At 38.4% G+C, this 15,985-nt stretch overlaps 1 protein-coding gene across 9 annotated transcripts in view; it reads right to left on the minus strand.

Annotated features, from left to right (window-relative positions):
* abi1a (abl-interactor 1a) overlaps positions 1-15,289 on the minus strand; it is a 69,299-nt gene extending 54,010 nt beyond the window's left edge. For all 9 annotated transcript variants that reach the window (XM_033638694.2, XM_033638692.2, XM_078162698.1 and 6 more), the window contains exon 1: positions 15,076-15,289. In XM_033638694.2, the coding sequence (XP_033494585.1) occupies positions 15,076-15,192 (117 nt within the window). In that variant the 5' untranslated portion in view covers positions 15,193-15,289. The remainder of the gene's footprint in view (positions 1-15,075) is intronic.
* Between the last annotated feature and the right edge of the window lie 696 nt (positions 15,290-15,985).

Here is a 15,985-nt window from a genome sequence, read left to right on the forward strand (position 1 = left end):
TATCTCTAGCCTCTGGTCTATCCCGCCTCATCATTCTGTATTTAAGATATGATTGTGAACTCGGGGGACAGAGTTGTCCCACCTTTAGGCCGGCAGCAGAGGAAGTAACAGGGCTGAATCCATGTCTGTGTGAAACAGACAGCCAGCCCGACAACATTGGTGCCATGTTTTGACAATATGTTATGTGTGCAACCCACTGCCAGGAGATTTAAAAAGCAACTGAAAATGTCCACAAATTGGAAGTCCTTGCTGTCTGAGCAGAGTACGAGATTAACCCCTATATGACAGGATGGTAAACGATTGTTATTGCCTTGATATGTTGTTCTTATTCTTCAGAAAGTGCCCAACACTTTGAAATGTTATATGTCACATTAGAGGCCAACGCTGTTGTGTTACATCACACCTGTTGCACCTCTTTAGCTTCCGGAATGCTGGCATGCTATCTGAAATCACACACTGGGGCGGTATTATGCTGAGGTTGTTTGGTTCTAGTGTAAAGAGCAAAGCCGGCGTAATATAGGGACTTCGTTGTGGACCTATTGTAGGATCAATGTGTAAAAAGGGCTTCTTTAACTTGACTTTTTTAATATCTGGCAGCTGCAGAGCAAAGACATTCAGCACCACTGATGCTGCCACGAATGCTCAACTGTGATAAGTAAAAACATTCTGCATTAATTTGTAGAATGTCTGAACTACTGCTATTTGCTGTGATTTGCAATCCATATTGCAACTTTAATATAACCAAACTGCACATTTAACTTAGTTTTGTGAGCATCTTGCAGCTGTAAAGTGCACAGACAAACAGCATCATTGATGCTTCAGTGCACAAATGCTGAACTGTGATGTGTAAAGAAACAAAAATTTACATCCTGCATGTCCTTAAAAAATATTTACTCAAGGAAGTCTATGCTTCCACACAAAGCTCAACATGTGATGTTGTTTAGTCTGTTTGTCAAAGGCTGCATTTGATATGTTTTAATATGTGTCCAATCCAATTTCACACTTATCATGTATGAATGCTTGCTTTATTCCACAAGTAACAAAACTGTCTTTAAGTTTGAGTCAAAACTGACATCATTTCACATAAGCTCAAGGAAATAACGGGTCTTTTTCTGCAATGACAAGACCACGATGAGCAAACACTTTGTCTTTGACCAGCTACAAGATGATACGGCTTAAGATGACTAGTCTTCTCTGTATCAGTTTCAAAGTTGAAGCTGTTAAACTACGGCCAAAAACTGGAGCACCAAAGACTTATAACAGGCATGTCATCTACTACAGTTTCTCAGTTTCCATTTCCCCAGTGACACAGTGACTACAACCACAATGAATCATATTAATTGGTCAGGAAAGCTGATACACTGAATGGAAAGGGCTGACCGGGGCTGTCCCCTCCTTTCCTGGTTTACATCATGAGGTTAAATCTTTAGCCTCGTGTTAATCACACAACTGTAATTCTTCAAATCCAGAGCTCTACCAGCACGATCAGTTGCACAGAAGGTTTCTTTTAATTTCTTAAACAGAGGATGAAATAATCTGAGCTAACATGTCAAAAACACGCTCAGGTCCTAGAGATTTTTTTTTGTATTTCAGGACGAACTGATCCAGACTGCATTAGCTGCCAGAGCAGTGATACGAGGTCAGTGGTGGGCGTTGGGAGGACAGATGCGACACTTGATTGTACTGCCACTGGCGGCATCTTAGAGCTGTCTGCTCTAGTTAAAGCCCCCGTCGTCCCTTCACTTGTTCATGCATCATAAGTCAGCCGTCCACAAATCCTCAAACTAACCAGATTTTATGTTCAGTTACCCAGAATCTTCACTCCCTATGACATCCATCTTCAGCTAGAAGGACTACAGTAGATATTTAAAAAAAACAGAACAAACAGTGCTTGACACATTCACCAGGAGAGCAGCAAAATGTGTGCTTGCTCAGTACAAAAGGTAAATAACAGCAGCGGAGAGCCGAGCATAGTATACCGCAGCAGGAGATGCAGAGAATGAGGTGAGCTCCCAGAGAGCTTTAGCGCTCCTGGGGCACTTTATCTCATATTTCTGAGCTGAGTAATGACTGAAAGAGACTGCTGAATATCCAGGCAGTAGTAGACAGGCTGTCAGCACCTCAGCTGGGTTTAAAAAGGGAGTACGGAGGAATGCACGGTCCGTGTACACAAAGCAAAATTGTAGCTGGCAGCTGAGGCAAGCTAAATAATCAAACAAGCTCTTAGAGACAGCAAAAAGCACAGGGCCAGTGTAGCAATGCTTGGCTGCAGACGCTGTATGTAAGCATGTATGTGGCCTGATAGATCTGGGAGCAAGAAGGGAGTGGCAGTCACAAGAACAGATTTGTTTCATGGGAGGTTTTTGAGGCACTGAACTGAATAAATACTTCCAATTCACACTGTCACCTATCCAGTCTGGCAAGATAACGGCCGACAACCGCCACTGGAGTGCAAACATGATTTTTTTTTTTTTTTAACAAGGTGGTGCGTTCCTTTACTGTCAAGGCCCGCTGGCTGCCTTAAGATGGTAGGAAGGAAAGGTCCAGACTTCCTCCCTGAGGATAGAAACACTGTTCAAGGGTCAGAGGAGGCGTAGCTGCCTCTCCACCCAGAGGTCTGAGCAGAAGTAGGAAATGGACCAAATGAGTATTCCTACTGACTCCCTTACATGACTAATGGAAGATCTGGGGAAGTGAGGCAAAATACCTAAATAAAAACTCAATGAATCAACCCTGTAAAGTTTGGAGCATGACAAAACCTCTTTACAAAGGGATAAACAGGGATTTGAGTTTTAAAGTTACAGTGATGATACACCGTTATATGACTAGAGGACCTTAAGTATACACTGGTATCATCTATGTCATGCTGACATGACCACTTTCCAGGAGGTCCCTTAAACTCTCACCTCTAGGTATCTCAATGAAAATGGGTTTTATGGCTACCCACAATCTCCCCGTTACAGACATACCCACTTTATGCTAATCCCATGCAGTTTTGGGCAAAAACTAGAGTTTTTCCGATACAGGTACCGGTATTGAAAATGCCTCTGATACTACCTAAAGTTCTGTATTGGGTATCGGCGAGTACGCCAGTCTATGCACCGATCCGACACCACAAATTCTTCTTTGCCGCTCTTAAAACATTAGCCTACATAGCCAAGTTGTTCTTTGCAGTCACTGGCAACTACTGTTTTAGAGCATTGAAGAAAAATGAATTTTTCATAAATAGTGTAACGTTAGCAAAATGTCAGATATTTGGCATTTTCTATGGCATTTATTTCTAAACGTATTTGTTGATGTTTTTCAAAGGGTTTAACCTGAGCCATGGCATACAATGATAGCAATCATTTCACATCCATACAGGGTCAGTAGTATACAGCTGTTAATTTGTTGTTACTTCAAATTCAATGGTACTGGATCGTGACTCAGTATCAGCTGATTCGCAAGCTCAAGAATCTGTATTGGGAAGTAAAAATGGTATCCGAATATCCCTACCAAAAACCATGAAGTTTTTTGCAGGCAGTATAAATGTGTTATTTTAGCCTATTGTATTAGAATATTTTTGCGTACTGGGGTTCCTAAACAGTCTTGGAATTGCATAAATTGGATATGACTGAAAAGCTGAGATTACCGGTATTGTGGATTCAATGAGTCCAGTTTTATTAATGTGTGATGATGTTAGTCCCAAAAGTAGCCATTTAATTTTAGTGAGACCATTTAAAAAAACAGACATCACTGTATAAAATGACCTATTGTGATCTCCATGATGATCACAGCGCAGTAAAATTTTACAGCCACAAATTAGAGATCTTGGGCATGAATGGCTTTCATAGGTATGTTGACCATAGCGGGGTTTCTGAGCAGTTTCCAGAACAGAAGTGCTAGCTATCTCTTCGCCGAAAATTGCAAGTTTTAGAGAACTCTCCAAAAAGTCAAAAGTCAAAAGTCAAAAGTTTTTAATACCAATTGGCTGCATGGGTTTTTCTGTGGGGTTCCTCAAGGTCTTGGTGTCTTAGTGTGGCATTTTGGAGGGATTTTTTGCTATTTTTTATCAATACTCATGGGTAAAAAATGCTTAAATCTGTGTAACAAATGGTAATCAGCCCAACAATTGCTGCAACAATCTTATTCGGCATGAAAATGGCCATCATATATTTTCATCATAATGTTCTACGCCCATATACACTCGAAACTTTGAAGTCTGAAAACCAAAACATAATGTTTAACACAGAATTCTAACTGAAAAAACTTGACACAGTGCTGAACTGCATCTCAAATAAATCTTCAGGTTCCCTGCTTTCAGATGACGTATATCACTTCTGTGGAGCATATAATGTGAACCTGCTACGTCCCACTGAAAATCCCCTGCCCTCCCTTAAAAAACAAAAAGCTGACAAGCACATTTGCATTCCACTTGTCCGGAGGGGAAATGCTCTCAGAACGGGAGAAAAAAAAAAGAAACTTACAGGAATGTTTGGAATTCTGCAACCTGTCATTCGTCTTCAAAGTTTCAAGTGTTGCTGGAGAGCTCTGCTACAGTGTCAGGAGTGCATGGAGCTATAAAAACAAACATGCTGCAACGGACCAACCCCAGATTTGTTTTAGCTGTGAAGTGGATGGGTTAATAAAGAAATCTGAGGTGAACGTTCCTTTGAAAGCGCCTCAGTTTGTGTGGTAACTTGTGTAGTCAGGAGCAGAATGAGTGTAAATTCGAGTGGAAGGCTGTAGAGCTTACATGGCACTTTATATCGACCGCTGATCGCTGCAGACTGGACGAGGGTGAGATAAGTGAGACAGGAGGCAGCTTACAGCTAGTGCTCTGTGGGTTGTTATATTGATGTAGCTGTCTGACATCCAGCGGCTGATTGGGAATAAGGTGGAGCCAATGAACATGAGATCTGACCCAATGTAACTCAAGCTATTTCCTTACTATTTACTTCCTCCTGCCATAGAACAGAATGATATATTATAAAACAGACGGAGGGTAAAACACTATGGTCACTTTGCCAGTTTCAATACGTCATCTAGTGAGTTTCTACTCCTGCTAGTTCTCTATTACTGCGATTTGAAGACATAAATTTGATCAGACATGATCACATGAAAGGACAAATTCCAGTATTTGTCTCATTCTCTTTATTTTTGACCATTTCTTATACTATTGGTCACGGTATCATTTTATTCACCACTTCTGTAGGGCTGCAGCTAACGATTACTTTCACTTCAAATTAATCTTCTAATTATTTACTAGATTATCTGATTAGTTGTTTGGTTAAAAAAAAGTCAGAAAATTATGAAAAAATTATTAAAAAAAAAAAAAAGTCAGAAAATTATGGGTTGTTTGACCACAACCCAAGACATATAATTACTGTCATGGAGGAGTAAAGAAACCAGAAAATATTCACAGTAAAGAAGCTGGAATCAGAGATTTAATCAATATCAAATTAGCTGGCGTACAATTAAATGGTTGACTACTAATTGGTTAATCGCTGCAGCTCTAAATGCTCTCTCATACTGATTTGGGAGATGTAAACTCTGCCAAGAACAATATTGATTGGGGCCACTTGGCTGGTCACTTTTTAAAAGATCTATTTCAAACAAATAGGAACACTGAACTTGCTTGAATTAATTCAAAATAAAACAGTTACATTTTCAAACACAGCAAACAGCTTTACCTTTATCACCAAACAAACTACGGTGTTGGATCAAAAGTGCACAACACAGCTTGCTAGTTTTCCCTCTTTTGCGTTAGCAAAAATAACAATAGGCTAGTTTACTGATTGGGCATGAGGACAAATAAAAGGTCAGATGGAGAGTTCATTTTAGGAGCAACCCCTGCTGTTACTCTTATACTTATTTAAATTTACAGTCACAAACACATTATTAAATACCACATTCAAAGCAGTTTGCAAGGTTTAGGGTACTACTTTCTGTAGGAGGTAGGGCGGAGAAAAACTGACTCTTGGCTGCATCACAATTTTCTCTTTGCGTTTATTTCTCAATGCAGAGAAGTCAATACAGTCTCCAATTTAAAACCCAAATCTCGACATTATGATTACCTATAATAATTCTGTAAGACCAGGCTGCACGTTTCTTACAGCTGAACTGACTGGATGGTAAAATTTAACGTGAGTTGTGTTTACATTCTAAGCTAAGCTAACTTGAGTTTTGGCTGAGCGTGAACTTATGGAAGCATTTTGGCTTTTATGGCATCGAAGAGGAAAGGAACCTGGACAAGAGCCACACTATATGAAAGTAAAATCGCTTAAATATCACACTGTTGCCCTACTAAGTCGCAATCCAATCAAATTACGAGGTGCCTAGAGATTCCCAGCCCTAGTAGGAGGTAGGGGTGGGGAAAAAAAAATTGATTCAGTATAGTATCGCGATATTTTTGTATAGCGATATCGTATCATCACACAGTGCCGAGTATTTATTTTTTTAAATTATATAAATCATCAATATTACAAATATAAATTAAACTTCAGTTAGCCTACCAGAATTATATATTCAATTGATTTTTCAGTCCACTAGATACATTTTGCTGCTGCCCACAAAAAAAAAAAAAAAAAAGGGCTGCAGTGAAATAACAGACTGAACATTTTATCTTATTATATAAAACATATGTTGACAAAGTTTTTCTTCAGGGACAAAATTTACAGCTGTTACAGTTTAATCACAATATATCGCTATATCTTTTATGGCAATACAATAAAAAAACTATAAAATCGCAATAATATTGTATCATGACCTAAGTATCGCGATAATATCGTATCATGGATCCCCAGGTGATTCGCAACCCTAGTAGGAGGCTCATTTCCCACATCTCTACAATCAAGGTGGTGACTTAAATGTGATATTTGCTTACTACGGATATATTTGTATGGGCGGAGTCAACTTCACAACAAATTTCAGTACAGAAATGTAGATATAAAATTAAAGTAATTTAGAATCAGTGTTACGGTTCATTCTTCAACACCAGCGAGCTCTGCGGGTTTATTTTTTTTTACTGTAAAATGTCCTGCTGAGAGTATATCTTAGTGACAATTCAACTTGAGCGATTCAAAATGTTCATTCATGTTATGCATCTTATTTTCAAAATATAGCACCATTAAATGTTTCAACTCTGAAATATTGATATCAGTATATCAAAAATCAATTATCAAATCAAAATGCACTCTGAGACACTGAGAATAAACTCGAGGTTGACAAATACACGGACTTCCCTTTAATTTTACAGATGCTGGAACTAGTGTCAGTACGCTTTGTTTTTAAATAGCATCAGTATGATCTTAATAAGACTAACTTATGCCATGCTTACTGGGAATTAAACGTGGATGATTGCAAGAAACTGAGCTAGATAAAGTGTTAAATATATAGGATTAATCGTAGAGAAAACTGCTATACGTATTGATCTTAAAAAAATGATGTATGACAACCTCTTCAGTAAGTATCCACACGTTTAAACAAGAAACTGTGAGAAACTTATCACCTACAGAAACCACCTGAGGAGACAGACAGGGTAGTGAAAGTGACACTGGAACATCTTTGGAATAAGGAATAAGGAAAACCTGCAGACTTAACAACTTCAATCCTTCCTTGAGCTAACTCTTAGTTCTTTAAAAAAAAAAAAAAAAAACTCAGCAGTATGCTACGTGAATTCATAATTCCTCTGGGGCAGATGGAGGCTGACTGAAAGGCCATAAGGTCTACCTGACCTTGAAGAACTGCCAGCGCACAATTAAAAATTCCTTCAGTATGTCAGTGAAGAGACACAAAGGGGAAGTGTGCACATGGAGGAAACTCATTAACCTTTCCTGAGTGACTTGATAATTGGTTCGTCCAGGCAGAAAGTCACTGCTCCATACCTCAAACAACACATTTAACTGATAAACAAATAATCAATCTTCACAGGATCTGAGAGTTGGAGGAACGGCTCTTTCTTTGTGCTGGGTCACCCTGACACAGAGGGTGTTTGGGTGTAAGTCGCACTTTTCTACATTAAAAGAAGAGTGTGAACAATGCACAAAAACCTGGCACATCTTCTGTATTAATCCAACGACAAGCAGACTATTTTTGTCTGGAACAATGATGTCAGTATACACGTAATTTTCCGAAACTCCTACTCCCTAACCCGACTGTAACAGATCAGTCTGGACCAAACCAGCCCCGCTCAGCTGAGGGGGAAGGAGTGACAGGTGGTCAGAAAGGATGAATGGGCCTGGCTGGTAGGCTGAGAGCCGCTAGGCCTCGCCATGCTGGGAGAAAAACCAGGCCACTCCGCAGAGAGAGAGAGAGAGTTGGAGAAAAAAGGACAGGAAATGAGGACTCAGGGTAACCCAGAGAGACAGAGCTGTGTGCAAAAAAACTGCCACCTGCTCTCTTCCAGGGAGAAGAACTCACATTAATTCACAGCACAGGACAGGTACACCAAGGTTATATGACCACGACATGAAGAGGACGTGTCTCTTCTGTCATGAGATGCTACCTGCATTGATTAACACATAACAGCCCCCATTTCTAAACTGCTAATTTAAGAGCAGAACTAAAAGCACAAGTGGGCACCATGCTGGCTCAGCAGTCACATGCCCCAAGCTTGCAACACTGCAACTGATCTGGTGTTTGAACTCTTGGTTTGCCATATGTCTTACTTCCATTTCCCTATTCCTTGTTACTGTATGTGGTTTCCTTCAACCTTTCCCAAGAATTTCTGGTAATGGCAGTGCAATTACTTAAAAACAACGCAGCTAATGATTAATTTTATTATCGACTAATCTGCTGACTATTTATAGGATTAAGCCTAATTGATTCATCATTTTGTCTAAAAAAATTGTGAAAAATGCTCATCAGAATTTCCCAGAACCCAAAATGACATCCTTGATTTGCTTTAGTCCAAACAGCAGTCTAAAACTCAAAGACTGTTCATTTACTATCTTAAATCACAAAGAAAAGCAGCAATTTCTCATATTCAAAGAGCTGGAACCAGCAAATGTCTGATGTTTTTGCTCAAAAATGAAACGATTCATCTATTATCAAAACAGCTGGCAAATAAATTTCTCTCGATTGACTTATCTATTAATCGCCCTATCATTGTTAGTTGCCAACTATGGTAAACTGTTCCATTCTTTAAGACCTACATGTGTTTAATGCTGTCTTAAACGGGCCATAAAAGAACCTTATTGCACTAAAACCAGGGCTGTAGGATGATCATAATATTCCAGTATTTGCCCTCATTCTGAAAAGAATAAGCTATTTACATGGCTAATAAAAATGAATATTCCACTGATAGTCCCATTGCTGCCGTGCATACTCAAATTAAGTTGTTGTTTATCACATCAAAATATAGAAAAGCAGAACGACTGGAACCACTTGTCATTTTGCTTCTCTGTGCCAAAATGTTTTTTTTTTTTTCTTTTTAAGTTTTCCATCAGTGGCAGACTTGATCAATTGAGCAAACTCAGCCTTCCTCTTTCATTCTTTCAACCACCTCCTTGAAAAGGTCAGCATTGCAGTATTTGCGCATATCCAAAAACCTGCTGATATCCAAGTCTTTGATGATGTTTGGTTTAGTTTATTCAAGAAGAGACGGTGGAAATTAATAAATACGCTTGGTATAAGGGGCTATTTTTCATCTGTAGTCCCTTGGCCATAGTGTTACACAAGGCTTCCTAAAATACAACTAAGCAAAATCACAGAAATAAACAGGGCGTACCATTTAAAACAGTTCTTTAAACACATTGAGAAAAAGGAAAAGAGTGTTTCTCCATCTGACCAGAAATTTGAGGTTTTTCTTTTGGGCATGCATCTCTATAATGAGTTGATTCGTGAACAATGCACAGAGCTGACTGTAAACAGACAAGAGGCTTTGTGTTGTAAACTGCGGTAAAACCCCAATTGAGACACGTATTCCAAACGTGCAGTGCACATGTCCAAAGAATGCTCCTAAAACCTTAATAAATCTGACATATGCAACATGACTTCATCAGAGAAAGCTGCATTCAGAATAAGGCCTGACTCAGAATATCCAAACAGAATGTGTTGTTTACATGACCCGCATCAAATTCAGAATATTATATTCGGGATTTTAGTGACAATGTGAACATAGTCATTGAAAATGTTCCATATTCATAATGCAAGGTTTGCTGCTTTTCTGTGTTTGGTATCAAGCTGTCAGTGAGAGATTTTTTCTGTATAATGACTTTTAATAGATTACAATACTAATTGATTAAATGGAAGACTAATTTAGAAAGGAAATTAAAGATTATAAACAGCCCCAAAGTTAACGAAATTATAATTCATAACAAGCAATACCTGGTCAATGAGTAAATATGTTAAAAAAAGGACTACAAATCTGACCGAGCTTTGGCTACAAGACATTTTTAAATGAGGTTGTGCTTCTCAGTGCCACGACTGGAACATCTAGAGCTACAGCAATTGATTAATCCACAGATTATTCAATCGATAAATAGTTTTGTCTATGAAATGTAAACAAAACAAGCCCATGGCGACATCTTCAACATGCATGTTTTGTCGGACCATCAGTACAAATCAAAGATATTCAATTAACAATCATATGACAAAGAAAAGCTGTACACTGTCACACTTGAAAAACTGCAACCATTGAAAAAATAATCGTCACAACAGTTTCAGATCAGTTTTCTATCAATCAACAAATTCTTTCAGTTCCAGAAATATCAAATACAGCTTGAGCACAACTGAACTATATGACTGCGTTTAACAAAGCAGCCCTCTCAGTGTGCCATGACAGCATGGCCAGGTGGCTCACTTTGCATACAGTGCACATGTCCTTGTCTCAGAGGTTAAACAACCTGACTCGCATCAATTAAAAAAAGTGAGCAAAACATTTCAAGGAGGCGCCAGGGATTGTTTTTTAACCTTATATAGTTAGAAAATACAGGAACATATTAAAACACTAACCCCCACATTAATCAGAATAATCTGTGTACATGTGTCTTCATTTGAAAGGGTGGGTTTCTAAGGCTCTATTATAAGCCACTTCCTGACACAGTGAGAAGGCATTTCTAGGGATGTCAAGTCTCTGGAGTCAGCAGGGCAAACAGGAAGCATAGCCCTGACCCGTCAGTGTGTCATATGCCACACACACACACACACACACACACACACACACACACACACACGTCAAAACACTCCCTTGGACCAACAAAAGTCACCATCAAGTTGAGAAAGTAGGGCAGTGATCTGTCCTTGGTTAAACGCAGCTTTCACCATCTGCTTCAGTCTGCCGAGTCCACGCTGAACTCTCAGCGCCTCCATGACAAGAGCAGCGACAGAGAGGAGGAAGGAGAAGAAGGAGGGATGGAAATGCGAAGGAGGAGTGCCGAACAGGACGAGCCGATTCAAGCTGAGGCATGTTGATATGTGCTGGTTCAGTTCAGAGTGCACAGAGTGTGTGTGTGTGTGTGTGTGTTTCTATCAGAGGCAGACAGAGAGGAATTATGAAAAGTGCACAGTTAGTGTGACACTCACTTCACACAGAGCTCGCAACATGCGCCGAAAAGCTTCAATTCCAGATTTTTTTTTTTAACGTCAGCGCTTTAAAATAAGATGCTCCAAATCGGTTCGACTCATGAAACACAAGTTTTCATAGTTAAAGTCAGAACAAATACTGTGTGTGTACATCCATGCCTACTGTCCTCTATCCACAGCTTCATGCCAACGACATTTGAAGAAGTACTTTTTGTGCACTTCCTTTGCAGTTTACATCTCATTAGTTTGGGTCTCAGAGGAGAGCTTTGGTCCCATGATGATCTAAATACTATTTTTGGAGCTTCTCCTGTTTACTGAGAGCAAACACTTTCTTTTCAGACCACGCTTTGACACTCAATGTTAGCATTACGTGTAGAGTCTGGAATGTCTAAGCACCTCACAATGCCATTCAGAGGGCTACAATGGGATTATAAAATGATCTTGCTGCATCAAAATTTGTGATTTTGATCCATAACTTACTGTGTGACAATTTGTTATGTTTAAAACACAGCATATTTTTAATGCTTCATAATTAAAAGAAGAGAGAATTCCCACACTGTCCTTTAATTTTAAAGTAAAAGAACAGTGTGCAGGACTTCTCTTCTCTTGCACACCTCCTTCACACCTGTCTACAAGGAACTGAAGGTGTGCATGATTACAATCATTGGTCAGCTTGCCTCCATTATCTTTCATTATTACAGTAGCAGTAGAACATAAATATAATGCACATGTTAATGTCTGTTATGTTTCATCATCCGAATAGTGCAGCCTAAGGAACGTACAGCCCAGTCTTACAACTTTGTTACAGGCAATCATAATGCCGAAAACTGGGCTTAGAAATTACGGTTTTCTTTCAAGAGAGATTCCCAATGCATCTAAGAATCAATATTCCTCCACCCTTAATTACCTACATCTAATTTCTTACATAAAAAAAACTACTCCAGGAACTAAATACGCTTTTAGCTCTTTATTTAGCAGGGATGTAGTCCACTGAGTATAAATGCACTTATTGTTTGTCGCTTTGGACTAAATATGGTCCGAAATGAACAATTAAGTAGTCAGTATTGGCCTTAAAATCTAGGGCTGAGTATTGTTATAAATTTAAAACCATGTGCCAATACCCTAGTATTGGCACAAGATTTTGATGGAATAACACCTCAGAAAAAAGTCTGGCAGGAAGTCAAGGAGGTGAGATACTCAGTGCAGCTGCATTTTTTTTTCAATACTGCAAACGGCAAACACAGTACGATATGATAACCATCCATTTTATATCATGATATAACACAGTGTCAGCACACTGCTGCAACCCTAGCCAAAACAATACCTCAGTTTTCATAGCTATATCAATGCCACGTGGGATTTCTCTTCTTTCTTTTTTCATTCAAGAAAAAAGCCAAATTTCTAAAATGTCAATATATCATTTGTAAAACTGTCTCAAAATTGTAAAATTATGATTAATTCAGGAGGGATATTGATCAAGAATGGGTAAACAAGACAACACTACAAAATACAGATGTGGCATTCAATGCCAGCTCAACAGTTTTTGATTCAATACCCAACCCTAAACAAATTAAAATGGGGTTGGTCAAATGTCACTAAAAATAAGTACAAAATATTGACAAATACATGTCACAACATTTTAGTATTGACCTTAAAAACAAACACTAAGTATTATTTCAAATTTTAAAAAATAGTGCCAATACAGTACCCAGGCTTTGCAGCCATAGCAGACTTTTTCCCATGTGACAAAATAAGTTAAAGTTCTCAAACTGTATCTAAAGAAAGGCTTCATGACTTCTTCAGATCAAGACTAAAAAGAACTACAAACCTGACCTGACATTTAACACCAACGCTTCGCTAACCCCTGACACAGACACATTTCTGTCAGCATGCAGGTTCAATACCCATCGCTAAATAACAGTAACAGTCTAGTCATTCCTTCAAAACTTCCAAAACGCTGTCATGCTGATTTATACAAAAGTAAACAAAATTCCATTGTTTCTGCTTTTATGAATACTGTGTCACTGTGGGAAATCACTTTGTAATGCCTCGATCTCGTGGTGTAAACACAATCCATAACAAGGAAACGCCCACATTTATTTATTTCACTGTATCTGAACCACAGACTGTATATAATTATACATAATTACATACTGTCATTGACCTGAACTATCATGATAAATAAGTGCACAAAACTTGAAAAAGCAGCAGGGGGAAAAAGAAGCTTCATCCACTTCATTTTAAGGCTCATATATAAGATGACAACCTTCTCGTCCCGTAGTGTTTGTGTGGGTTATATCTGGCACAGAGCTTCAGAGCCTCACCACGCCAAAATCATCGGAGGACACGGAAGAAAACAAAATTACAGGGAGTCCTTGGGGAGTACAGCTGGAATGGACACACCCTCTGAAGCTGATATGGTGGGCTGTCTTCCTGCTGAAAAATGTTTCCCACCAACCACTGTTTGTCTGTCGCTCAGTTTGTTCTCGGGGCTGTTTTTAAGAAGAGGCTTACCACTGAGATATTAGTGTTCAAATCGAAAACACAAAGCCTCCTGTGGCCACAGTGACACCACTGTGAAGGTATGAAGCTAAGACACATATATATACTTTATTGTAGCTCAAATGCAGGAGCTTAAAACTTAGCTACTTGATCATGAAAAGGACTTTAAACATGAACTCCAGGACAGATGTGAAGCCTCATACAGGCCAGCACAGATTAAAGCAAGCCCTGTTAGAGTGAGTAAGTTGAGAAGGAGAAAAATCAATACCTCCAACCTTTATTGACCAACTAACAATGGCTTTACATTCCTCCCTCTGCCTAGTTGCAACCCTGCAAACCCTGCTCTTCTCACCATTAAGTCAAGCTTTCCATGCATGTAATATGCTTTAACGTGGCATTATGTGTTGTTTAATGGTTAAAATAATCATGCAGCACCAATTAACGCCATGCACTGACATAACATTTGCACTGAGCGCTTACAAGTCCATAATGCAGCTCTCCACTGTAATATCCCTGTAGTATCCGAATGGGGACTTTTGTGGTATTAAATGGTGAGTTTAATGACCTTATGGAAAGTAATGGACTGCTATGTTGCTATAATATTCATGTAGACTTTGCAGTGTTAGTATGACATGTAGTTTCCCACCAGTGTAGTTATACATTTCCAGGCAGTGTCAGCATCATTTAAAGCGAACAAGCTGCAGTAAGTTTCCCGCTGGCGTCTTTAAAATTAAATAAAATAGCGGAAAACTTGGTGCTGTAAAACACACAGGCCTCCGTATCAGCAGTGAGAGTGGAAGCAGTTTCTGGACCGAGCCAGTGTAATAATAAAAAAAGTAGACACACCCTCTGTGTAAACGGGATAAATGTGATTAGGGAGAACCGAGCAGACAAAAGATAGTTAAATGTCCCATAGTTATAAAGGCATCAAAGTGTTAGAAGAGCTCCAAGCTTTGGGCGGATGAGTCCAGCTTCTTTATCCACATTTCCTGTCCCAACAACCGACTCAATCCCGAGCTTTCCGCGACAAAAGGAGGCTGAACATAACGTGGAGGCTAACTCACTTACCTGGACATAATTGTTTTCGCAGTAGTCCGCTACTCTGGTCAGGTTTTGGTAACTCTCCACAAGCGCTCTTTTACCGGCCGGAATCTCTTCCTCTAACAACATTTGTAGCTCTGCCATCTTACATCTCTCCGCAGAGCCTCCCTTCCCTCTGCCTTCCCTTTGATTGAAACAGCCACCAGCCCCAGCTCTGCCTCGAAAAAAAAAGAAAAAAAAATTCTCCGCCTGCTATTGTGGGATTCCTGCCCTCAGTCTGGCGTCACCTCCACCCGGAGATCGTCTGTAATGGGAAGAGCAGTCGCTCGGTGCTTTAAAAGTGGGACCAGTGTTTGTGCTGCAGTTTGGGCCGGAACTACTAATAATGTACAAATAATTATGGAAGTAAATGCTCGAATAAGTGAATAAATAAACAAATAATAAACAAATAATGAACAAATAATAATAATAATAATAATAATAATAATAAAGACTTTTTTTTACATCAGTTGATATGTTATATATTTATATATTAAAATGTTTATATTAATACATAAATAATTATATAAGTTAATACTTTAAAAATGTAGAATAATAAACATAGTATGTATATCAATTATAAAAATAGAAGTGTTATATGGAATGTAAAATAAAGAATTATATAATAAAATGCTGAAATAAATTAATAAAGAAATAATTATATAATTTAACATTCATATAAATTAATACATTAATAATTAGAAATTATGAAATAAATTATTAAACAATTATATAATGTAATGCTCACATAAATAAGTAAGTCAGTAAATAAATAACTAAAAATAAATATATATAAATAAAATAAATATATAATAAAATGCTTAAATAAATAAATAAATAAATAATTTAATTCTCAGATAAAGAAGAAAATAAGTAAGTAAATAAATTAATAAAATGC

The sequence above is a fragment of the Epinephelus lanceolatus genome, chromosome 20 (genome assembly GCF_041903045.1).
Source record: "Epinephelus lanceolatus isolate andai-2023 chromosome 20, ASM4190304v1, whole genome shotgun sequence".
Classification (NCBI taxonomy): domain Eukaryota; kingdom Metazoa; phylum Chordata; class Actinopteri; order Perciformes; family Serranidae; genus Epinephelus; species Epinephelus lanceolatus.